Source organism: Hyla sarda, chromosome 8 (genome assembly GCF_029499605.1).
Source record: "Hyla sarda isolate aHylSar1 chromosome 8, aHylSar1.hap1, whole genome shotgun sequence".
Lineage (NCBI taxonomy): Eukaryota > Metazoa > Chordata > Amphibia > Anura > Hylidae > Hyla > Hyla sarda.
The window spans coordinates 107,359,762-107,387,731 of NC_079196.1; the positions used below are offsets into that span (position 1 = coordinate 107,359,762).

The 27,970-nt window shown below is 41.3% G+C and overlaps 1 protein-coding gene across 10 annotated transcripts in view; it reads left to right on the top strand.

The window, feature by feature from the left end:
• The window catches only part of ADAM23 (ADAM metallopeptidase domain 23), a 276,719-nt gene that overhangs the window by 153,524 nt on the left and 95,225 nt on the right, over positions 1 to 27,970 (top strand). For all 10 annotated transcript variants that reach the window (XR_008847068.1, XR_008847065.1, XR_008847067.1 and 7 more), the window contains exons 9-10: positions 6,607 to 6,672; positions 18,215 to 18,286. Coding sequence is in view for 6 of the 10 variants with exons in the window: in XM_056534976.1 (XP_056390951.1) it covers positions 6,607 to 6,672; positions 18,215 to 18,286 (138 nt within the window). In the remaining 4 variants the exon portion in view is untranslated. The remainder of the gene's footprint in view (positions 1 to 6,606; positions 6,673 to 18,214; positions 18,287 to 27,970) is intronic.

Sequence of the window (27,970 nt, forward strand, 5' to 3'; positions counted from 1 at the left end):
TGTACACACCAGGGCTTCACAATCCCCCCTCCAAAAAGAACACAATGAGAAATTTTTGTCCAAGATTTCTCATTGGTAGCACCTGCTATCCAAAAATTAGAAATTTCCAGAACCAGACCCCACCCCTGCGGCATCAGTAACCCATATATTGCCTGAATGACACAGCCTGGAGTTGGCTGATGCAAGAGTACACACCAGGGATTCACAATCCCCACCAAAAAACAACACAATTAGAAATTTATGACCAAGATTTCTCACAGGTAGCACCCGCTATCCCAAATTTTGAAATTCACAGACCCAGTCCCCACCTCTGCGGCATCAGTAACCCATATATTGCCTGAAGGACACAGCCTGGAGTTGGCTGATACACCAGTACACACCAGGGCTTCACAATCCCCCCTCCAAAAAGAACACAATGAGAAATTTTTGTCCAAGATTTCTCATTGGTAGCACCTGCTATCCAAAAATTTGAAATTTCCAGAACCAGGCCCCACCCCTGTGGAATCAGTAACCCATATATTGCCTGAATGACACAGCCTGGAGTTGGCTGATGCAAGAGTACACACCAGGGATTCACAATCCCCACCAAAAAACAACACAATTAGAAATTTATGACCAAGATTTCTCATAGGTAGCACCCGCTATCCCAAATTTTGAAATTCACAGACCCAGTCCCCACCTCTGCGGCATCAGTAACCCATATATTACATGAAGGACACAGCCTGGAGTTGGCTGATTCAAGAGTACACACCAAGGCTTCACAACTTCCCCCCAAGAACAAAATAATGATAATTTTTTGACAAAGATTTAAAATTTTTTTTTGATAAAAACAATCTCAAATGAACGAGTTGATGAGGCCCCAAAATTAAGGATGGTGGACCACCAAAAATCATAAATTTCACCAAAAAGGATGAAGAAGCAGAATTAATCCCTCTTTGTATTTTTTTTTAAGTAAAATTTTACGTAATAAATCACATGCAATAAGCGTTCCGTTGCGTAATGGTTATCCTTCTGGAAATTTCAAATTTATTACCCTGTTTCCCCAAATGTAGGACATCCTTGGAAGATAAAACTTACTATACCATACCAGGACAAGCTGGCTTGCAATGGCATCTTGCACGTTACCCTTTATTCTGAAACGTGCATCCCTGCAAAAAAGTTTCCAGAGAACGTTTGATGCCCGTCAGAAGATTGGCGTGACAGATGCCCGTCTGAAGCTAGGCATGAAGGATGCCCGCGAGAAAATGGTCGCCAAAGATGCACATTTCAGAATAAAGGGTAAAGTGCAAGATGCCCGAGAGATGTTGAATTTTAAAAGCAGCAGGTGGGTTTTGCAGGCCCGGGAAAATATCAGCCTGAAGAGGAGTGCACCGGCCATCACTATGAACTCCGCCATGGCTCAATGGTCCCCATCCATAAACATTACCAAGACCATCCAGATTTCACAGCAGAAAACCATTACCCCAGGTCTTAGTAACAGCGTTAAGGGAATGCAAATAAATGTTGAATCAACTGAATCGCACAGCGTGGAGGTGTTGGCGGCATGAGGACACCATATAGTGGCTGAATGGCACAACGTGGAGGTGTTGGCAGCATGAGGACACCATATAGTGGCTGAATGGCACAGCGTGGAGTTGGCTGATGCACGAGTACACTACACACCAGGGCTTCACCATCCCCCCAAAAAAACAACACAAAATGAGAAATGTTTGAAAACGATTTCTCATAGGTAACACCCGCTATCCAAAATGTTTTAATTCCCAGACCCAGGCCCCACCTCTGCGGCATCAGGAACCCATATATTGCCTGAAGGACACAGCCTGGAGTTGGCTGATGCACCAGTACACACAGGGCTTCACAATCCGCCCCAAAATCAACAAAATTGTATAAATAAATAAAAAATTTATACCTTTGTGTAAGAACAAGCGCATATCCAACATTTCAGAAGACTCTATAATGCAGGACGGTGGACCACCCAAAGACTTTCTTCTCAAAAATAATAAACCACACAATGTTTGAAATTATAAAAAAAAAATGTGTGTAAGAGCATCTGTCTCCAAAAGATCAGATCACCAAAGGATTTTTTTCGCCAAAAATGATTAAGCAGAGTAAATCCCTCTCTGGAATTTTTTTTTTATTTTTATTTTCATTAAAAAAATTACACGCAACAAGCGTTCCGTTGTGTAACGGTTAGCATTCTGCAAATTTCAATTTCATTACTGATAAAATTATCAGTAAATTTAACAATAACACTACCCAAGAGTGTTTAATTACCCCATACATTGCACCAGGAACAGTCAGGAGTAGGCCTCAGCAGTACCCAAGAGGCTTTAATAACCCCTTACCTTGCCCGATCAATTGTAAGATCAAGCAATAACAGGTGTGTTATGGCCTCAGATGTCTTGGGCCGCACTAGTTCTCCACTGAATGGATTAGCGTGTCTCTATCTTTCAAGAACAGGTGCGTATTACACGCTGAAACCAGTTCGTGATAGGGATCTGGGATTGCAATTATTTACCCTTAAAACGAGGAATTACCAGTAAGTGAGGGTCATAAGCTCGCGTTGATTAAGTCCCTGCCCTTTGTACACACCGCCCGTCGCTACAACCGATTGGATTGGTTAGTGAGGTCCTCGGATCGGCCCAGACAGGGTAGGAGAAGGCCCTGGCAGAGCGCCGAGAATTTTACGATCATTGTTGAAATTTGCATTAAGCATGTATTTAGCTACTGCTAAACATCCAAAAAATTTACGCCCAAGGCCAGAGGCACCAGGGAGGCAAGTAGTTTGTGAAAGACACAGAATGAGTCTGGAGCAGTCATTCGCAGTACCCAAGAGGGTTTCATAACCCCTTACATTTAAAGATCATGTTTACATTTGCATTAAGCATGTATTTAGCTACTGCTAAACTTCAAAAAATTATAGGCCCAAGGCCTGAGGCACCAGTGAGGCAAGTAGTTTGTGAAAGACACAGAATGAGTCTGGAGCAGTCATTCGCAGTACCCAAGAGCGTTTCATAACCCCTTACCTTTAAAGATCAATTTACATTTGCATTTAGAATGTATTTAGCTACTGCAAAACTTCAAAAAATTACAGGCCCAAGACCTGAGGCACCAGTGAGGCAAGTAGTTTGTGAAAGACACAGAATGAGTCTGGAGCAGTCATTCGCAGTACCCAAGAGCGTTTCATAACCCCTTACCTTTAAAGATCAATGTTTACATTTGCATTAAGCATGTATTTAGCTACTGCTAAACTTCAAAAAATTACAGGCCCAAGGCCAGAAGCATCAGTTTCCCCCATATTAGGAGCATAGTTGTCCCCCAGATTAGGAGCATAGATGTCCCCCAGATTAGGCAGCATAGATGTCCCCCTGATTAGGAGCATAGATGTCCCCCAGATTAGGCAGCATAGATGTCCCCCAGATTAGGAGCATAATGCGAATCGCATCCCCGCCGGCAGTGTCAGTGCAGCGCTCCCGGTCAGCGGGTCTGACGGGGGCGCTGCAGAGAGAGAAACGCCGCGAGCGCTCCGGGGAGGAGCAGGGACCCGGAGCGCTCGGCGTAACACTCATGGTGTTTTCTGAATTACAGATAAATCAGATCAATGCCAGTGATGTACCGATACCCAAGTTTAACATGGTCAACTCTGAATTTTATCCTATTATATCCAGGACTTCGGTCCTTGACCAATTTCAGGAATATGTTGAACAGGATTTATTACATCTGTCTCAGCAACGACATGCCCCCACCTTTGGTAATATGACACGCTCTGAAAGTAATGCTCTGAAAGAGTTAGAACATGCAGATAATATTGTGATAAGAGGAGCGGACAAAGGTGGGGGCATTGTGGTGCTAGATAGTGGGTCATACTGTAAATTAAATGAAGAAAACCTTTGATAATAGTACTTATAGACAGCTACCGAAAAAAATCGACCAGTGTTTTCCAGATTCAACTTAAAGCTTACCCGTCAGATCCAAATATATCACTCAGTAGCTAATCCTTACCATGTACATCTAATTTTTATGTGTCTAGCACCTTTATTTTTTTTTTTATTACACTTTTAATTTAGCTCACTTGTCTGAATTCCTCTCAAAGGGAAGGGGCGTGGCCTCACTGTGCAGGTCTCCGCCCCCTCCCTCAGTATGCTGTCTGCTCACATCTCCCATAGAATTAGCAAAACTACAACTCCCAGCTTGTCCTCACTGACAGTAGCGGGAGACAAGCTGACAGTGGAAGGATTTTTCCTCCAGCTGTGAGCCCTGCGCTCACAGCTGTCAATCAGGGAAGTGAGTCCAAGACATAGGTGATGATGCATTGACTTAGCAGGACTAGTATGTGTCCAAGCAGGCAGGGGGGTGGGGGCAGTTGTTTGACAGGCTTTTTCAGTATGAAATACTGAACATTTTCTAATGAAAGCAATTGCAAAACCTATTGATTTTGCATGCTTTACAACATATCAAAAGTTTTGGGATCTGACAGTGCCCATTTAAGTCTATTGTGGATTGTTACATACTGCGCTCCGGTTAGCACCGGCCGTGAGCGCAGTAGCCCCATGTCCCCGGTCACCGGCGGGGCCGGGATTCGCATTGCGTCCATTAGGGCGCGCGCGCGACAGAGCTTTGAAATTTAAAGGGCTAGTGCGCCCAAAATTAGCAAGTGCACCTGAACACTACATTATAAATCCCTGCACCTCCCACATATCCCTGCCATATCTTCAGTGCTCATTGCCTAAGAGAAAGCGTTCCCATTGCCTGTTTTGCCTACCTGTGTTACAAGACTTCCTTGCTACGTTTTTTGACTACGAACCTTTGCCGCCTGCCTTGACCTTCTGCTATGTTGACTGTGCCTCTCTCTCATCCTCTTGTACCTCGCCTTGCCCAGTACCTGTGTGGTCGAGCCGTATCGGGGGTAGCGACCTTGGTGCCGTCTGCCGCAACAAATCCATCCTGCCTTGCGGCGGGCTCTGGTGAAGACCAGCGGCACCTTAGACTCCGCTCCTCGATATGGTCCAAGTTATCAGCCACACAGGTAGACCTGCTCCATGACATCCACATCCAAGTACGTGACATGGATTCTGGAGTGAGTGGAGGCTTCCTCACGAAAAAGGAAGCGGACTACATACTAGTCAAGAATCCTATTATTCCTATCTTCCACTCACTCCCAAAAATCCACAAGAAACAATTTCCCTCAAAAATGAGACCCATCGTTACTGCTATAGGGTCGTTAAATGAACAACTGTGTGAATGGGTTGACGCGTATCTACAACCTCTTATACTACTCATTCTGGGGTATATTAAATGGTCACTCTCATTAAAAAAAATTTTGCTATTGCACTGGTACATAAAACATATTTCTAATATACTTTATTTTTTTTTTTAAATGAAGTTTTCTATGTTTTATTTGTGCTTAAAAAAGCTCAAGAGCACATTTTCCCACATCTCATACACAGACTTTGGACCAAAGCCCAAACACAGTAAGTGCAGCCTGGAGTGCTGAGGGTGTGTGTCCAACCAACAGCATATGATGGGAAACATGACGGGAAATATTTTACACTTCAAGTACGAGGTATTGGAAAAGTTTTTCCACCTATCGGGGGGGGGGGGGATCAAAACAAAAACTATTAGATTTTTTGGATACTTAAACTGCAAACACGGCTTCCTACTGGCTTGAACCGCAGGCAGGACGTTATTCTACATTATTAATATAATATTTTTATTTTATTTTCTAGTTGCTAGGGGTTACAACCCAAGAGGCCCATCCAATATCTCTTGAATGCCATAAATAAAACCTGGACCTTTTTCAATAGAACTTGCATTTTCCATCTTCCATAATTGCTACTAGTTACAGTCATCTCTTTTTTGTGAGTTTCATAGCCATTTGTGGCACCGAACACAGAAAGCTGCACAACTGCATTTCATAAACCCCCCTTTTTTTAAGTTGGGTAATGTTCTTTACATTTTATAGTTTATTTTGGTCTGCTTCAGTGTTCCATACCATATCACAAGAACAATGGTTAATGGATATGTTACCATTAGTTATATGCATTTTTATTCATGTGTGTGGACTATGTTCAATTCTATTTAATTTGGATGTTTTTCTACTTTGTATTTTTAGTAGAAGTATCGCACAGATAGTAGGGGAGTGATAGAGGTAGGCAGTCTATCTCAGGTGATGTATTACCTGATTGGTGACTCCTCCTCTTCCTTCCCTACTTAGGAATCCTCAGTGTGTTTTAATCTCTGTATAACTAAGGCTGTGAACTAGCAACCGAAATGCATCACAATGACTGTACCTGTATCTGTTTAATAAAATCCTCAATATTTCTCCGAACCTGCACTGGACCATTGCGTTTATTTTACTAAGATTACATGGAATTGGCCTATTCCGGTCCGAGACCCTCTGGGCAATAAAGGGTGAGCTGGACATCTGCTCTACTTTGGAATTGTTCTTTGATGTACCTTTGTGTTTTGTACTTGTTTTTCACTAGCATTGATGAAAAACATAGGGAAATTATTTTCAATTTCAGATCCCTCCATCTTTACTTCCTTTTTACACTAAATGTCAAGAAATATTGCCTAAGTGTGTTCACTACAATATATCCTCAACAGGTGCCCCGTGGAGTATTTGAAGAAATGAAATATGTGGAACTTATGATTGTAAATGATCATCAAATGGTAAGCTACACTTGCTTTCTATTGGAAGAGAAAATTTGGTTAGTGAGGGCCCTGGGTGGTGGAGGGCCCTGGGCGATTGCCTTTCACCCTTACTCATTGCACAGTTACGCTTAGGCTGTACATCTGTTCACAAACACACAGACCCTGATCTATCAAAATGTGTGAGAGAAACACTGGAGAGATTTTGCCCATAACAAGCATTCACTTTACCAGAGCTTGTTAGGATATTAAAGCAGAGCTGTGATTGGTTGTTACAGGCAAAATCTCTCCAGTTTTTCTCTTACACATTTTGATAACTCAGGGCCTGTATGCTCTGATTCCAGTGTACTTCCATAGGCTGACTCTAGGGGCCCTGGAATCTTTATCTTTAAAAGAAAACTGACAGCCGGTTCACCCGCAATAAACAGTAAAAGGATGTATTACTCACTCTGATCCTTGGTCCAGTTGTAGACTTTGAGCCTCTGTTACTAATATACAAATATGCTCCTTAGTACAATGGAAGCAGGATCCAGCTCTACAAGCTTCCCTGTCTCCGTTCCCCGTGCCCCTCTCTAGCCATATGCCTGCCCATCTCTGACTATGCCTATTCTCTTCAGAGCGGTCATGTAGGCATAGGCTCTTACACCATTAGGATGTGACACTCTGAAGAAGATAGGCATAGTCAGAGATGGGCTGGCATATGGCTACAGGGAGGAAGAGACGCAGGGAAACTCAAAGGGGGATATTTATCAAAACTTGTCCAGAGGAAAAGTTGCTGAGTTGCCCATAGCAACCAATCAGATCATTTCTTTCATTTTGCAGAGGCCTTGTTTAAAATGAAAGAAGCAATCTCATTGGTTACTATGGGCAACTCAGCTGCTTTTCCTCTGCACAGGTTTTGATAAATCTCCCCCAAAGAGCTGACTCCTGCTTCCATTGCGCAAAGAAGTATATTTGCATATTAGCAACAGAGGCTCTAAGGCTTGTTTCACATTGCCGTTCGCATCCGACCCATTAAGGGTCCGATCAGGTCCGACTTTTGAGCCAAACGGACCCTAAAATGGGTCGGAAGCAAATGGCTACTATTGGGCCCCAAAGGACCCTATTCACTGGCTTGGGTCCATTGGTGACCCAGTAATTTTACAAGAAATTAGCGGAGAAAAAAATTGTGCTCTCACTTTTTTTTTCTCTGCTAAACTCCTGTCCTTCTGGCCGGATTGCTGGTTTAACTTTGAATAGTGGAGTCCAAAGGCAATGTGAACAAGGCCTAAGTCTACAATAATAATAAAAAGACAAAAAGACAGGTGCGCTCCTAGTGCAGACAGTTTTTTCGTTTTGGCTTCAATGTGCGCAAAAAAATGGGAGGCTTACCGGATAATGTTGTGCTTAGAGCACAACACCTCTGCAGGCATATATAATCACAAATGAAGTGGAAGTCAGCAGCCACGGTTTCCTTTCCAGGTCCCTCTCGGTCTGCTGGATAATTAATAAGCAGTGGTGGATATAATCCAGGAAAAATAGGAATTACCATCGGGCGCTTCTCCTCCTGTGCATGATAAGCAAAACCAGGAACCAAATTACAGCAGTATTAGGTCCGACTTGTAGACTGCTCCCAGGTCTCTGCTTTTGCTTATCATGCACAGGAGGAGAAGCGCCCGATGGTAATTCCTATTTTTCCTGGATTATATCCACCACTGCTCATTAAGTCTACAATGGGACCACTGATCATAGTAAGTAATACGTTATTTTACTCCAGTTCACCAGCATTATAACCCTGTGTATTGAGTATAGCGTGGATGAGTTTCTCTTTAGTAACCTTTAATCATATTGGTCCACGGTTAATTTAGAGTTACATGGAGAAATGCTATGCCAAAAACTACATCAATACCTGCGCAGTTTGACTTCAATGGGGAATGTTAAAAAAAAAACATGGAAACATGTGGAAATCAGTGGGAGCTTTAAAAAATAAAAAATAAAAAAATCATGAAAAGCACCAAAATCAACACAGCAGTTCCACACTGATTATTTATAATTATAAATAACTCTGGGGAGAAAACGTTTCTCTTAATTTCAAGGGGATTTTAGACTGAATCAAAGAGGTTGTCCCATTGAGACAAATTGGTCTATAATGATGCATTTTGTGCAGGGGTTTATGATATTTTACATAAAAAGCACATTTGTACTCTTTTACATATGTATGTGATACGCATCTGATTTTACCAACTTTGCTTCGTGGGAATGCTTTTCTATTTAGCTGTATATGATTCAAAAGTTTCACCACTTGGTGGCAGTGAACACAAGCAATTCTTATCAATTCCTATTCAGTGAGTTATTCTTTTATCTGACACTATGAATTGAAAATGATCATTATTATATAAGAAATGTTGCCTCATGACACAACAGAGGGAATATTTTATTAATTCATGAATAGACCATCAGCATAAATCACTTTTCTAGTATAATTGTTAAAAGATTCAATGCGCAATACAGTTCTGTTACCACACTTACATGATGCCGACAACTAGTAAAAGAGAAGGCAAAGCAGTCAACAAGACTGTGTGGTAGATCTATCAATGCCAGCTCACCAAATGGTGGGATGCCCCCCCCCCCCCCAACACACACACATTCTTTGTGCGACATATTCACCCGGAATTGTATTCACTGTTAAATAAATTGTCACAGTGGAAGTTGTACTACTTTGCACAAGTGTTGTAAAATCTTGATAAATAACTTGCATGTGTGCTAAAAAAAAAGAGTAATAAAAAGGTTTATATGGTAACTATGGTCATCTTTCTCGGTGTATATACACACCTGGGAGCTAGCATAAATATGTTCATAAGTCTTCTCTAGTGTTCTTTTTGTGGGAAAAAATATTGTCAGGATTTATCAATCTGTCTGAGACAAACATTGTAAGATTTTGCCATGGCAACCAATCACAGCTCAGCTTTCATTTTACCAGAACAATTTGAGACTTAAGAGCTGTGCTTGGTTACTATGTACAAATAAGATTGATAAATCTGGACCATTGTGCTTATCATCCTTTAGATCAGTGTTTTTCAAACTGTTTAGAAAACACTGCTTTAGATGTCCAAAATAGCCAAAGTGGGGACTTTTAGGTTAGGATTAGGGCTTGTTTACATTTATACAACAGTAGTACATTGGGAAATATTTTTAAATGGTACCTATACTGTGGTATACCCATTGACTTCCAATATGGAAAAACCTGGCAATAGTATGTCAGTTTGGACCTGTACTTGTCCGATTTTTTGTGGGACAGAAAAGCTCTGCATCCACTACTTTTCTGTACCACCTAAAAATTGTATACTGTGGTATAGATTTTCTTTCCTTATAGAAGTATATTAGTGACGTATTGTGTGGTAATAAATTTTTTAATCTTTTGCTTGTTTTACAGTTTATACATACGGTAGTTTAAAGGGGTTACTTGGTAAATATAATGTAGCTCTATCCTGTGGATACGAAATAAGTGTCTGTTTGTAGGGGAGCTGACCTGGGGGCCAGAGTACTCCGAGATAAGAGATGGGCCCCATTCTGGAGATCGCTCGGTGATCCTGTTGATTGGGAATAAGTTTTATTCGCCAGGTAACCCCTTTAACTTAGTAACAAAAAAAGTATACGTTTAAAATGTATGCAAACGGATACAAACAAAAACCCATACTACAAAAACAAATAAAACATCATGCCAAATTGGCAGGGCCGGTGCAAGGATTTTTGCCACCCTAGGTGAAAGCTTATTTTGCCGCCCCTTGACTCCGCCCACTGGCTCCGCGCTCTGGCCCGCCCCTTTTCCTGACGATCTACCTGTTGAAGGATTTTAGCATGCAACATTTTACTTGACCAGCTAATTTTGGATATTCTACAGTAGCCTAATTACAATCCCTCCTCCCCAGCCCCCCAATCAGCTTTCTGACCAAAAAATAAAAATAATAAAATAGAATGTTGAAATAAAACATTTTAATTGTAAACAGATTTTCATATGAAAACCATAAAATTGCAGCATTGCACATGTTTCAGGTGACAAGAGCTAAAAAGCGCTAAAGAGGTTTTCACCATTTAAAACTATAACTCCCAGAATTACTTAAAGGGGTACTCCACTGGAAATTATTTTCTTTTGAATCAACTGGTGCCACGAAGTTAAAATCTGAATCCTTTAAGTAAGTAATTTACAAACCTGTTTAACTTTCTGGCACCAGTTGATTCAAAAGAAAATGTTTTGCAGCTGATTACCCCTTTAAGCAGTGGTGAGGTTATGCTGGGAGATAAGTTTCACTCATCTTAACTTCAGAACTTACAAGTGACTACAGCTCTGATAGGACATAATGAGGAGAACACACAATAATATCAGTGACTACAGGTGACGTCTTCTCTATAGTGAGGAGAATAAACAATGATATCAGTAATTACAGGTGACGTCTTCTCTATAGTGAGGAGAATACATAAAGATATCAGTGACTACAGGTGATGTCTTCTCTATAATGAGGAGAATACACAATGATATCAGTGATTACAGGTGACGTCTTCTCTATAGTGAGGAGAATGCACAATGATTTCAGTGATTACAGGTGACGTCTTCTCTATAGTGAGGAGAATACACAATGATATCAGTGATTACAGGTGACGTCTTCTCTATAGTGAGGAGAATGCACAATGATTTCAGTGATTACAGGTGACGTCTTCTCTATAGTGAGGAGAATACACAATGATATCAGTGATTACAGGTGACGTCTTCTCTATAGTGAGGAGAATACACAATGATATCAGTGATTACAGGTGACGTCTTCTCTATAGTGAGGAGAATACACAATAATATCAGTGACTACAGGTGATGTCTTCTCTATAGTGAGGAGAATACACAATAATATCAGTAACTACAGGTGACGTCTTCTCTATAGTGAGGAGAATACACAATAATATCAGTGACTACAGGTGATGTCTTCTCTATAGTGAGGAGAATACACAATTATATCAGTGATTACAGGTGACGTCTTCTCTATATTGAGGAGAATACACAATGATATCAGTGATTACAGGTGACGTCTTCTCTATAGTGAGGAGAATACACAATTATATCAGTGATTACAGGTGACGTCTTCTCTATAGTGAGGAGAATACACAATGATATCAGTGATTACAGGTGACGTCATCTCTATAGTGAGGAGAATACACAATATTATCAGTGACTACAGGTGATGTCTTCTCTATAGTGAGGAGAATACACAATAATATCAGTAACTACAGGTGACGTCTTCTCTATAGTGAGGAGAATACACAATAATATCAGTGACTACAGGTGATGTCTTCTCTATAGTGAGGAGAATAAACAATTATATCAGTGATTACAGGTGACGTCTTCTCTATATTGAGGAGAATACACAATGATATCAGTGATTACAGGTGACGTCTTCTCTATAGTGAGGAGAATACACAATTATATCAGTGATTACAGGTGACGTCTTCTCTATATTGAGGAGAATACACAATGATATCAGTGATTACAGGTGACGTCTTCTCTATAGTGAGGAGAATACACAATGATATCAGTGATTACAGGTGACGTCTTCTCTATAGTGAGAAGAATACACAATGATATCAGTGATTACAGGTGACGTCTTCTCTATAGTAAGGAGAATACACAAGGATATCAGTAACTACAGATGATGTCTTCTCTATAGTCTTTCCTTATCTAATTCAGATGGAACATACCACCGGGTCCAGCTAAATGTTCTGCAGAACGTGACGCCCAGACGGCTCCTCACTATGTCACCGCATTCTGATCCTCTATATGAAAATAATAATTATTATTATAAACCTGCCAGACACTGTATCCTCTAAATATAATAAACTAGTATACACTAGGGCTGCACGATAAATCGCAAAAACAATCGAATCGCGATTTTAGCTTTTTGCCATATATCGATATGGCCCCCGGGAAAATTTGCAATTATGTGCCCGGGCGGATCCCGTGTGCGGCTGCAGCGCGGGCCGGCCAGGGCAGATAAAAACAAATTAAAATATTAAAAGTCTGTGTTTCCCAACCAGGGTGCCTCCAGCTGTTATGAAACTACAACTCCCAGCATGCACTGACAGCCAAAAGCTGTCCGGGCATGCTGGGAGTTGTAGTTTCACAACAGCTGGAGTCACCCTGGTAGAGAAACACTGATCTAAATAAAGGGCGCAGGGACAAAAAATAATAAAAACATTATGCTCACCTCTTCCTGGTCCCTGCAGCTGTACACCTCCGTGCGGTCCTGGTGTCTCAATACAAGCTGTAGGACCTTTACCTTTAGCCAGTCACTGGCCGCAGCGGTGTCACATGTCAAGCCAGTGATTGGCTGAAATGTAAAAGTCCTCAAAGGTCTGCAAACACACACAAACCTAGCGTGTGTGCTACCGGGGAGGAGGAATGTGATGGGAATATGTGATAAGGGGTGGAGGGGGCAGAATGTTAAAGGGGGGCAGAATGTTGAAGGGGGGAATGTGACGGGGAGGGGGGCAGATTGTGAAGGGGGGGCAGAATGTGACAAGGGGGGGGCAGAATGTGACAAGGGGGGGCAGAATGTGACAAGAGGGGGCAATATGTGACAGGGGGAGCAGAATGTGACAAGGGGGGGGGATATGTAACAAGGAGGGGAATATGTAACAAGGGAGGGCAGAATGTGACAGGGGGGGAATATGTAACAAGGGGGTGCAGAATGTGACAAGGGGGAGGGGGAATGTGGCAAGGAGGGGGAGGGGGAATATGTAACAAGGGGGGGCAGAATGTGACATAGGGGAGGGGAAATGTGACAAGGGGGAGGGGAAATATGTGACAAGGGGGAGGGAGAATGTGACAAGAGGGGGAGGGGCAGAATGTGACTAGAGGGGGGGAATGTGACAAGAGGGGGAGGGGCAGAATGTGACAAGAGGGGGGAATGTGAGGGGGGGAGATAGAAATTAAATGGTGAGATGTGAAATGGGCGGTGGGCATAAAATGGGTGAATAGTTGTAAAATTGAGGAGATTGGACATGAAATAAGGGGATTTCACTATTTATTTATTACATTGTATCACATATCGAAATCACAATATTTAGGCCCATAATCGCAATCGCACATTTTTCCCATATCGTGCAGCCCTAGTATACACTACACTCTATGAATATAAACCTCACACACCGTGCCCCCAGCAGTAGCACCCCCATCATCCACCAGCTGATGCTATTACCACAGAACAGGGGGGTAGGGGGAATGGGGGGGGGGTGCCACCCGGTGGGGTCCGCACCCTTAATTCCCCTATATACTGTGCCACCATTCATCTATTAATTCCCTATATACTGTGCCACCATTAATGAATTATATACTGTGCCACCATTAATGAACTATATACTGTGCCACTATTATTTAACTATACTGTGCCACCACTAAGGGTGCATTCACACGTGCGTATTTTCTGCAGATTTGCTTTAGCAGATTTCTCTTCCCATTATCAATGGGAAGCAAAATCTGCAGCAGCAAAATCTGCAACAGATCTGCACAGTGCCAGCATACATAAAAATATAATGTTCCAATATAATGAAATATATACTGTGCTTCCATAAATTCCCTATATACTGTGCTTACATTCCTCCAATAATTCCCTAATAATGTGCTTCATACAATAAATACAAGCACTTAACATAAAGGCACATACAGTACATAGGTAATATACACACATACAAAGAGACACTTTGACACATACATACAGGTACAAATATACATATAGAAAAATAAATACACAGACACACATATAACATGGAATATATACTAAAAGATATAGCCAATAAGCACATCATACATACAGGTACACACATACAATCACTCACAGATATATACACACATACATAGATTCACTTGCTCATATATATATACACACACACATACACACACACATACATACATACACACATACATAGATTCACTTGCTCATATATATACACATAGACATAGATTCACTTGCTCATATATATATATACACACACACACATACATACATACATACACACATACATACATAGATTCCCTTTCTCACATATATAGGCACATACATAGAGATACACACACACATATATACACCTCACACTGACATACAGTCACTCAATATATACACAGTAACTTACACTAAGGCCCTAGCCATCCCTCTCTGCACAGGCACATACATAGAGATACACGCACACATATATACATACACACACACTGACATACAATCACTCACATATATTTACAGTTACTTACAGTAAGGGCTGCATAGACTGAAGTTTGTGGTCGGACATGCTGTGGGTGGGGCTTCTCTCTGCCTCCTCTGCTCCTGTCTCCTCCGTGTGGAGAGAAGCAGAGAAATGGCAGATAATGACAGGGTAAGTGGCACCCCCTTGCTGCAGGGAGGGCACAGCACCCTCCATTAAACCACATACAAATCTCCCCAGCAATGGATCCTTTTTACTTCACCTGTCACCCTGAGTCTGCACCTGTCACCCTTTTGTGAGGGCACTAGAGGGGCAGGTGAGGAAAAGGGCAGGTGCTCCAGCCCCCTTTCACTCCTATGTGTGCACGTCCCTGCTGCCTCCCCCGTTAAAGTGGCGCTCTAGGCGGTCGCCTATTTTGTATTGGTATTGTTATGGTACTTTCTTTTCTGGTATACCACAAATGCATGTGTGTGTATTATTGAAGTGAACTAGGTTTTCACACAGGTTTTTTCTGGCCTTTTTTCTGGCCACTCCAGTTTTTGAGCCAAAGTTGGAAGTGGATCCAGTAGGAAGGAGAAATATAAGTCCTCCCTCAAAAACTTCAGTGGCAATTTTACAAAAAACGACAGAAAATAACCTGTGTGGAAACCTAGGCTTACTGTCTAACAACATGTTTAGATATAGCTGGGTGAATCATGTGGCAGTGCTTCTCCCGGCTATATCTACAGATTGTGTGTGTCGGGGGGGGTCCACACTGAGACCCCAACCAATCAACTTTTGACATGACTGTGTTTTTAATGCATGATGGGTTTTGCATGGGTTAAATCACATTTATTAACACTTTTTTCCACTTTTTTTTTGCAATGTTATAGCCCCCATAGGGTACTATAACATTGCACACACTGATTTCCTACACTGTTCACTGCTATGCATTAACATGGCACTGATCAGTGTTATCGCCGCTCGACTGCTTCTGGCTGGATCTCAGGCACGGAGAAGTCATTCGGCGATCGGACATGCAGGAGGCAGGTAGGGATCCTCCTGGTGTCCTGCAAGCTGTTCGAGATGCCACGATTTCACCGAGGCTGTCCCAAACAGCCCATTTGAGCTGCCGGGATGCTTTCGGTTTCACTTCAGACACGGCGGTCAACTTTGATCACCGCATCTGAAGGGTTAATATTGGGCATCACCATGATCGTTGATGTTCGGTATTAGCCGTGGGTCCTGGCCGTTGATGGCTGCTGGGACCAACTCGATATGATGCAGGTTCACCGTGTGACCCTGCGTTATACCGCGGGAGCCGGCATTATAAGGACTGGGACCAGGCCGGCCCGATATGATGCGGGGTCACCGTGTGACCCCGCGTTATATTGCGGGAGCCGTCAATATACGTCATGCATCGTTAAGGAGTTAAAAAAATATAATTTGCATTTTATTGCATGACATAAGTATTTGATACATCAGAAAAGCATAACTTAATATTTGTACAGAAACCTTTGTTTGCAATTACAGAGGTCAAACATTTCCTGTAGTTCTTGACCAGGTTTGCACACATTGCAGCAGGAATTTTGGCCCACTCCTCCATACAGACCTTCTGTTGCTGGGCAATATGGACTTTCAGCTCCCTCCAAAGATTTTCTATTGGGTTCAGGTCTGAAGACTGGCTAGGCCACTCCAGGACATTTAGATGCTTGTTATGGAGCCACCCCTTAGTTGCCCTGGCTGTGTGTTTCGGGGTCGTTGTAATGCTGTAAGACCCAACCACGACCCATCTTCAATGCTTTTACTGAGGTAAGGAGGTATTGGCCAAGATCTTGCGATACTTGGTAACATCCATTCTCCCCTCAATACAGTACAGTCGTCATGTCTCCTTTGCAGCCCCAAAGAATGGTGTTTCCACCTCCATGCTTAACAATTGGGATGGTGTTCTTGGGGATGTATTCATCCTTCTTCTTCCTCCAAGCACGGCGAGTGGAGTTTAGATCAAAAAGCTCTATTTTTGTCTCATCAGGCCACATGACCTTCTCCCATTCCTCCTCTGGATCGTCCAGATGGTCATTGGCAAACTTGAGACGAGCCTGGACATGCGCTGGCTTAAGCAGGGGGACCTTGGGTGTGCTGCAGGATTTTTATCCATGACAGCGTAGTGCGTTACTAATGGTTTTCTTGGAGACTGTGGTCCCAGCTCTCTTCAGATCATTGACCAGGTCCTGCCGCGTAGTTCTGGGCTGATCCCTCACCTTCCTCGTGATCATTGATGCCCCACGAGGTGAGATCTTGCATTGACTCCCAGACCAAGGGAGATTGACCGTCACCTTGAACATCTTCCATTTTCTAATAATTGCGCTAACAGTTATTGCCTTTTCCCCAAGTTGCATGCCTATTGTCCTGTAGCCCATCCCAGGCTGTTCAGGTCTACATTTTTATCCCTAAAGTCCTTACACAGCTCTCTGGTCTTGGCCATTGTGGAGAGGTTGGAGTCTGTTTGATTGAGTGTAAGGACAGGTGTCTTTTATACAGGTAACGAGTTCAAACAGGTGCAGTTAATACAGGTAATGAGTGGAGAACAGGAGGGCTTGTTAAAGAAAAAATAACAGGTCTGTGAGAGACAGAATTCTTACTGGTTGGTGGGGGATCAAATACTTATGTCATGCAATAAAATGCAATTTTTATTTTTTTTAAATCATACAATGTGATTTTGGGATTTTTGTTTTAGATTCCATCTTTCACAGTTGAAGAGAACCTATGATAAAAAATACAGACCTCTACATGTTTTGTAAGTAGGGAAACCTGCAAAATCGGCAGTGTTTCAAATACTTGCTCTCCACACTGTACATGCAGCTCTGTATGGTACCTCAGAGAGGCACCACTAGACTCCTGGTCTGTACATGTACCGTAACACAATTGCACACCACATTTTGCTACCAGTGGATGTACAAATTGAATATATCATAGTAAAGTAAGCTGCAAAAAAAAGGATACCGCCATATGCCTATACTGTGGAATCCCAATGTTATTCACTTCCATTGTTAGCATAATGCAGCTGGATACAGTTTTTTACAGGACATGCAGCCAGACCTGCAGCCTCTAGTACCTTTGACCATTGACTGCCCAGGCTTGCTAGGAGTTGTAGTTTTGCTAGAGCTGAAGGAACACTGATTGGGAAACACTGGGAGGCTACAGGAACTTTAGGCACCCAGTTACTGATTGCTTCAAGACAACTTTTTCATTCACCACATGGTGGCAGTATTGCAGTATTGTATCTTTGTAAAATCCATTGCGTTCTTGTGAACTAGGGATTAGATGTAAAATGTTAATGTACATTGATCGCTTATTTTCCTTCTAGTACAAGAAACAACGCTCCTCTTCCATTCATACCAGCAATTTTGCAAAATCCGTGGTAAACGTTGTTGACTCCGTAAGTATGTTATATTTTTTTCTGGTTTTGTGAAAGAGAAGTTATACAATGTTTACCAATATCAATATGTATTAACTATATACAGAAAAGAATGTGTCCAGAACTACAGTGGTTAAATAAAACTCCCACTTTACTATAAAATGGAATATATAACCTAGATTTTGTTTTAATTAATTAGAACCAGATACCGAAATATGTTCTTTTTTTTCTTATCTGTTTCTATTCTTTTGTTGAAATTTTTATTACATTATTATGGAGGCTGCCATCTTGCCTGGGCTTTTTTTTACACGCATTTAGAGATATCTCACATAATCTCACTCCCCTCACATTTTTTTAAAATATTTTGTTACATCTATGTGTCAACATTGGAGAAATATCACTCTTCTAGAATGTAATGTAGTGAGTGTTTAATGTTGCTGTCCTATCAAAATTACTCAATAAACAACAATTAATGTCTAAACCTTGGCAACAAAAGTAAGTACAACCCTAAGTGGAAATGTCCAAATTGGGCCCAGATAGCCAGAACAGGCCTCGCCATGGTTGACCAAACAAGTTGAGTTCACATGCTCAGCGTGATATCCAGAGGTTGTCTTTAGTAAATAGATGTATGAGTGTTGCCAGCATTGCTGCAGAAGTTAAAGGGGTGGAGTGGGGTCAGCCTGTCAGTGCTCAGACCTCACACTGCATCAATTTGGTCTACATGGCTGTCATCCCAGAAAGAAGCTCTTTCTAAGGGAACAGCAAATTGAACGTATTTGGTTCAGATGGTGTCACGTGTGTTGTGTCAACCAGGTGAGGAGTACAAAGACAAGTTTGTCTTACCTACATTCAATCATGGTGGTCAGAGTGTTACGGTCTGGGCCCGCATGAGTGCTGCTGGCACAGGGGAGCTACAGTTCATTGAGGGAACTATGAATACCAATTGTGAGATACTGAAGCAGAGCATGATGATCCCCTCCCTTTGGAGACTTGGCTGCAGGGCAATAGTAAAACATGATAACAACCCTAAACACTCCTCCAAGACCACTACTGCCTTGCTAAAGAAGCTGAGGGTAAAGGTGATGGACTGGACAAACATGTCTCCAGACCTGAACCCTATTGAGCATCTGTGGGGCTTCCTCAAACTAAAGATTGGGATCCTTTTTTGACCCCTTTTTGAATATTGGTACCACATTTGCTAAGCGCCAGTCCTGTGGAACAATCCCTGTCATTATAGAATCTTTAAATATAAGGAATGAGCCTTAGATCAGGGCTTTCACTAAGGTTTTTATGTTGCAATGTGAAAGAAGATCTATCAATGGTTGCTGTCTACTGATTGTATTATTCAATTTAATTCTAGGTGGCTAACTAAAAAAAAACATGCTGTTTTTTTTTTTTTTTTTTTTTTTTTAAGTAGAGTACAGTAGCTGCGGATCCAGATTTTTTCCCAATCTCGGCCAAGATTGCAAAATAAACTAAACTGGATGAGCAGCTGGGTGCAGCAAGCTTTTGTTCCTCAAGTTTTTTATTTTATTAAAATTACATATAATATTACTGCCAGTGCTGCCAGATGTTACTGCAGATGTTACCTAGCGGCCTGCAAGAGATCATGCTTCGTAAGCGTGACTGGAAGATCTCCCTGATACAATAGCAAGAACTTGTTGATTCTAATAATCAGTGAAGGGAAGATGCAGACCACAAGGTAAGCTGGGAACATTAGGTGGCGCTATTACATGCCGACTATTCAGAATAGGCCTGGGCATGAAAGTAATATTATATGTCATATAATAAAAACTAAAATAAGGACCAGCTACAAAAGGTTAATACAAACATTTGAACATACTTTATAAAATATCAAAAACAAACATTTGATGAAAACAAAGAAAGAAGAGGAAATTAGGTACTTTGGATACATATGCAGAATGGTAGCAATGACAGGTTATAAATGTTATATAGGTTGTCAGAAATATGAAATAGTAGTAAAAATGGGCAAAAACAGATAAAGCATACAAGGCGAATGCTACAATGACATAAGGGTATCTGACATTAAAGCATCACAGAAGACAAAGTCATACACATGGATGCCAAAAGCATGAAAATACCTGCCATGTACACCCTGTCGGAGACCACCAGATTGAGACACGCCCCCTGGCGAAGCGAGTATGCAAAACGTACTTTGGGGTGTCTGGTGGTTGGTCTCTGACAGGTATAATTTTGTGTACAGTATTTAATATTATATGTTATTCTGATACAAAATACTGCCTTTTTTATTATTACTTACAATTACTCTTTCTTTGTAAGCCATCTAGGTTTATTTAATAATAAACCAATAGTCAGCTCAATATGATAGGTTGACTTTAACTTTCAACTGAATTTATGTCATATGACAGATGGTCTTATCCTCTAGTCTAATGCAATGAACTGTTAGCCAATTCTGTTATGTGGAGTCCATAATACACTATAGTAAGCCCAAATCATGACATTACCTTTACCATGCTTTACAGCCGGTATCTGGAAAAAAAAAAACAAAGAATTATGTGGAACAATTAAGGGTGAAACAAACTTCTAAATGTGGCTGCTAAGTGCTGAATTTTACAGTACCTCCTACTCAATCTGCACCACAGCTACAGTAGCACAGTGTTCACACAGCAGCAGTACCCGAGTGGATCTGCCCTTGCCTCCTTGAAATGATGGAAACCTAAAGACATGCTGAGACTTCTTAAATCAGTGTCTTATTATCCATTTTGATCTCCCCATGGATTGTGCCTCTGTGAGTTTCATTTTCTTCTTTTTGTTAGATGAGGAACTGGCTTGGTAGAATTCTCCCTGGGAACAGGGTGGGCCTGAAATTTTCGATCTGCAAACATTATTGGCTACCTTCCACTCTGTTTTTGAAGAAATGAGTCAGACTTTTCCAGCAGCATCTGCTTTACTGTCAATACAAGGAAAAGTTAAATGGGTATTCCGGGCAAAAAGGATAGGGGATAAGATGTCCAATCGCAGGGGGCCCGCTGCTGGGACCCCCCTGCGATCTCCCTGCAGCACCCGCATTCTATGCGGGGACTGAGTCTCTAGTTTGCAGCAGCTGCCTGACACTGGTCACTACACTACTAAATTTACTATTAACTAAGACTCCTAAGTCCTTTTCCACGTCAGTCGTCCCAAGTGTTCTCCCATTTAATACATAATCCCAGCCCGGATTTTCCTCCCCATGTGCATTACCTTACATTTATCAGTGTTGAACGTCATCTGTCACATCCCAGCCCAAGCCTCTATCCCTATCCAGATCCATTTGTAACAGTGCACATACCTCTATTGTGTTAATCACTTTACAGAGTTTAGTATCCTCTGCAAAGATTGCTACTTCACTATACAATCTCTCAACAAGGTCATTAATACATATATTAAATAGAATAGGACCCAAAACTGACCCCTCTAGTAACAGTTACCCAATCAGAATAAGTACCACTAATAACCACCCTCTGTTTAGTGAACCAGGTACTTACATACTTACACACATTCTCCCACATTCATTCTTTAAAATAAACTCCACTCCTTCTGAACCACTGCAGACTTTCTTTCCTTCCATTACCTAGACTTTCTGAAATTTTTTTACTGAATGATTATGCTCAGTGATATACAGTTGGTTTTAACTGTTGGTTACTATTTAAGGGTGTATTTACACATACAGTAGTGTGCGAACATTTTATGCTGCAGATTTCAATGAAATTTCAGCTTGAAATCTGCAGCATCAAATATGCACATATATGAGGAATTTCACAAACGGAAATTTTGGCTGGAGAAATTCCACAAGCGGATAATGTTGCTACCCATTGAAGTCAATGGGTAGCAATATAATCAGCTTGCAAATTTTCGGAACATGCAGAATTTCACAGCTCAAATCTAATTAGTTATGTGTGAACATACCTTAAAGATCCCACGCAGATTTGATGCCGTGTTTAGTCAGTTAGTATATGTTGAAATCTGCAGCAAAAATTCTGCGCTTCAAAATGCGCTGAATACTGTGTGACTAGACCCTAAAAAGGTTTCTCTAAATTGTTGTAATGAGTAGTATTGGATTCTGAGTTGAACTGTTCTTTTCTTAACCCCTTGGGGACCGAGCCCATTTTCACCTTAAAGGGGTACTCCGGTGAAAACCTTTTTTCTTTTAAATCAACTGGTGGCAGAAAGTTAAACATATTTGTAAATTACTTCTATTAAAAAATCTTAATCCTTCCATTACTTATTAGCTGCTGAATGCTACAGAGGAAATTCCTTCCTTTTTGGAACACTGATGACATCACGAGCACAGTGCTCTCTGCTGACATCTCTGTCCATTTTAGCAACCATGCATAGCAGATGTATGCTAAGGGCAGCATGGTGGCTCAGTGGTTAGCACTGCTGCCTTGCAGTGCTGGGGACTTGGGTCAAATCCCACTAAGGACAACAATAAATAAAGCGTTATTATTATTATAATAACGTCAGCAGAGAGAACTGTGCTCGTGATGTCATCAGAGAGCATTCCAAAAAGAAAAGAATTTCCTCTGTAGTATTCAGCAGCTAATAAGTACAGGAAGGATTAAGATTTTTTAATAGAATTAATTTACAAATATGTTTAACTTTCTGCCACCAGTTGATTTAAAAGAAAAAAGGTTTTCACCGGAGTACCCCTTTAAGGACCAGAGCATTTTTTGCACATCTGTCACTTTAAGCTGGGATGCATAACTCTGGGATGCGTTTACCTATGAATTTGATTCTGATATAGTTTTTTTGAGACATATTCTACTTTATGTTAGTGGTAAATGTTTGTTGATACTTGCATCATTTCTTGGTAAAAAATTCCAAAATTTCATGAAAAATGTGAACATTTTAAATTTTTCTAACTTTTAAGCTTTTTGCTTGTAAGGAAAATAGACATACCAAATAAATAATATTTTGGTTCACATATACAATATGTCTTCTTTATGTTTGCATCATAACGTTGACATGTTTTTACTTTTGGAAGACATCAGAGGGCTTCAAAGTTAGGCAGCAATGATCAAATATTTCACAAAATTTTCAAAATGGGAATTTTTCAGAGACCAGTTCAGTTTTGAAGTGGATTTGAGGGTCCTTTATATTAGAAATACCCAATAAATGACCCCATTATGAAAACGGCACCCCTCAAAGTATTCAAAATGATATTCAGAAAGTGAGTTAACCCTTTAGATGTTTCACAGGAATAGCAGCAAAGTGAAGGAGAAAATCTCAATTTTTTACACTAACATGTTCTTGTAGATCCAGTTTTTGAATTTTTACAAGGGGTAAAGGGATAAAAAGCCATTCAAAATTTGTAACCCAATTTCTCTTGAGTAAGGAAATACCTCATATGTGAACGTAAAGTGCTCTGTGGGTGCACTAGGGGGCTCAGAAGGGAAGGAGCGACAATGGGATTTTGGAAAATTAATTTTGCAGAAATGGTTTTTGGGGGGCATGTCGCATTTAGGATGCCCCTGTGGTACTATTTTGGAAACTACACTCTGCAAGGCACGTAATAAGGGGTACAGTGAGCCTTAACACCTCACATGTGTTTGATAACTTTTCTGTAAAGTTGGATGTGTAAATGAAAATTATTTTTTTTCACTAAAATGCAGTTTTTTTTCCAATATTTACTATTTTTACAAGAGGTAATAGGAGAAAATGCCCCCCGACATTTGTAACCCCATTTCTTTTGAATATGGAAATACCACATGTGTGGACATAAAGTGCTCTGCTCGCGTACTACAATGCTCCGAAGAGAAGGAGCCACATTTGGCTTTTGGAAAGCAAATTTTGCTGAAATGGTTTTTGGGGGGCATGTCACATTTAGGAAGCCCCTATGGTGCCAGAAAAAAAAAAAACACATGGCACACTATTTGGGAAACAACACCCCTCAAGGCACGTAACAATTGGTACAGTGAAACAAGGGGTGCAAGTGAGCCTTTACACCCTACAGGTGTTTGACAAATTTCTGCTAAATTTGGACGTGAAATTGAAAAATTAGATTTTTTTTCACTAAAGGGGTAATAGGAGAAAAAGCCTCCCAAAATGTTAACCCCGTTTCTTCTGAGTATGGAAATACCCCATATTTGGATGTAAAGTGCTCTGCGGGCGAACTACAATGCTTAGAAGAGAAGGAGTGCCATTGGGCTTTTGAAGAGAAAATTTGTTTGGAATGGAAGTCGGAGGCCAAGTGCATTTACAAAGCCCCCATGGTGCCAGAACAGTGGACCCCCCACATGTGACCCCATTTTGGAAATTACACCCCTCATGGAATGTAATAAGGGGTGCAGTGAGAATTTACACCCCACTGGCTTTTGACGGATCTTTGGAACAGTGGGCTGTGCAAATGAAAAATGTAATATTTTTTTTTTATGGATGACTGTTCAAAAAATCTGTCAGACACCTGTGAGGTGTAAATGCTCACTGCACCCCTGATAACATTCCGTGAGGGGTGTAGTTTCCAAAATGGGGTCACATGTGGGGGGGATCCACTGTTCTGGCACCGTAGGGACTTTGTAAACGCACATGGCCTTAAATTCCAGACACATTCTCACTCCAAAAGCCCAATGGCGCTCCTTCTCTTCTGAGCATTGTAGTTCGCCGCAGAGCACTTTACATCCACATCCACATGTAGGGTATTTATATACTCAGAAGAAATGGGGTTACAAATTTTGGGGGGATTTTTTCCTATTACCCCTTGTGAAAAAGAAAAAATTGGGATAACACCAGCATTTGAGTGAAAAAAAAGAAATTTCATTTTCATGTCCAACTTTAACAAAAATTATTCAAACACCTGTGGGGTGTTAAGGCTCACTATACCCCTTGTTACGTTCCATGATGGGTGTAGTTTCCAAAATGGGGTCACGTGTGGGTGTTTTTTTTTTTTTGCGTTTATGTCAGAACCGCTGTAACAATCAGCCACCCCTGTGCAAATCGCCTCAAATGCACATGGCGCTCTCACTCCTGAGCTGCCTTGTGCGCCCACAGAGCATTTTATGTCCACATATGGGGTATTTCCGTATTTAGAAGAAATTGTATTACAAATTTTGGGGGTCTTTTTTTTACCTCTTATGAAATGGAAAAAAGTGGGGCAACACCAGCGTGTTAGTGTAAATTTTTTTTTATGAGAATAACATACTGGAGTAGACCCCAACATTACCTTTTCATAAGGGGTAAAAGGAGAAAAAGTCCCCAAAATTATCTAGGCAATGTCTCCCAAGTACAGAAATACCCCATATGTGGCCCTAAACTCTTGCCTTGAAATACGACAGGGCTCTGAAGTGCCTAAAGAAGGGATTTGCATAGGGACGGACTCGGATGCAATAATTAGACTTGCCTCCGATACCAAAATTACATGCCTGGACAGTCAATGGCTGTCTGGCAATACTGGGAGTTGTTTTGCAACAGCTGGAGGCTCTGTTTTGGAAACAGTGTTGTACAAGACATTTTTTCTTTTTATTGGGGGGGACTGTGTAGGGGGTATGTGTATATGTAGGGTTTTACTTTTTATTTTGTGTTAGGGTAGTGTTTTATGGGTACATTCACACGGGCGTGGTTTTACAGCGAGTTTGCGCTGCAGCGGAAAATTTGGTGCATCTCAAACTTGCAGCGGAAAACTCGCTGTAAACCCCCGCCTGTGTGAATGTACCCTGTGCATTTTTTGCGGGATGAGCTGTTCTTTTTATTGGTATGATTTTTACGTTACGTGCTAGCTTTTGATCTTTTTTAGTCCTCTATTTTTACCAAAATTGGTGAATTGTGCGCTTTCTTTATTTTTTTTTACGCCGTTCACCGTGCGGGATAATTTAATTGATAATTTTATAGTACACGTCATTACGGATGTGGCAATACCTATAATGTATATGATTTGTGTTTTTGATCTTTTTTGGTGATAATACAGGGCTTTTATTGGGACAGGGGCATTTTATTTTATTTTTTTACACTTCATACTTTTATTGAAGAACTTTTTATAAATTTTTTTACACTTTTTACAGGTTATACTATGCTGCAATACATTTGTACTTCAGCACAGTATGATCTGATTAGCTGCACACACTACAGCCTGTACGATCCAGCCTCTGGCTAGATCTCACAGGCTTCCGTAGCAGGCAGACAGGAGGTCATGATCTGACCTCCTGCTGCCATAGCAACCAACGGCGACCCGTGATTGTATCGCGCCGCCGCCGTTGGTGAACAGGGGGAGAGCGCTCCCCCTGTCAACACCATAGATGCCGTGATCAGGATTGATCACGGCATCTATGGGGTTAATGCTGCCGAGACCGGCGTGATCGTGGCTCCGGCAGCTGCGGTGGGACTCCAGCTGTGATTAGCAGCCGGGTCCCATCGCCAATCTCCTGCGCTGCCCGTGGCAGTGGTGGAGATCGCTAGGACGTATGCATACGTCCAAATGCGCGAACATGTTGGATGCTTGGACGTATGCATACGTCCTATAGTGGGAAGGGGTTAAACTAAGGTAAGGGTAGTAGGGTTTTCTTGACCTTTCTCTATCTGTTTACTGTTGTGTCATTGTCAATGGTTTCATGAATTCTTAATTATACTATTTAAATGGACCTTTCAGATTCAAAAACTTTTTATATGTTTTTGTGTTTTTGATTATTTAATAAAGAAAACTACCCCTGAAATTCCTGCCTGTAGGGGTCCCTATACCTACTGGGACACTAACTAGTCCTGCAGTAGCAGCTTGTCCATGAGTCATGGACAAGAGATGACTCATGGACAAGGCTGCATGTGCAGACACACCAGTCACCTCCACCCACCACAAGGAAGGGAGACACCCCCTTCCCCTGGGAGGATTTCTAACACTGTTAGCCAATGTAAATAGGTATTTTAATATTAAATATAGGTAATAGAGGCATAAAAATGAGATGTACATGGTCAGGATTAGGTACTGAGTAACATATTAATATATATATATATATATATATATATGTATATATATATATATATATATATATATATATATATATATATACAGGGTGGGCCGTTTATATGGATACACCTTAATAAAATGGGAATGGTTGGTGATATTAACTTCCTGCTTGTGGCACAATAGTATATGTGAGGGGGGGGGGGGGAAACTTTTCAAGATGGGTTTTGACCATGGTGGCCATTTTGAAGTCAGCCATTTTGAATCCAACTTTTGTTTTTTCAATAGGAAGAGGGTCATGTGACACATCAAACTTATTGGGAATTTCACAAGAAAAACAATGATGTGCTTGGTTTTACCGTAACTTTATTCTTTCATGAGTTATTTACAAGTTTCTGACCACTTATAAAATGTGTTCAATGTGCTGCCCATTGTGTTGGATTGTCAATGCAACCCTCTTCTCCCACTCTTCACACACTGATAGCAACACCGCAGGAGAAATGCTAGCACAGGCTTCCAGTATCCGTAGTTTCAGGTGCTGCACATCTCGTATCTTCACAGCATAGACAATTGCCTTCAGATGACCCCAAAGATAAAAGTCAAAGGGGGTCAGATCGGGAGACCTTGGGGGCCATTCAACTGGCCCACGACGACCAATTCACTTTCCAGGAAACTGTTCATCTAGGAATGCTCGGACCTGACACCCATAATGTGGTGGTGCACCATCTTGCTGGAAAAACTCAGGGAACGTGCCAGCTTCAGTGCATAAATGGGGAAACACATCATCATGTAGCAAT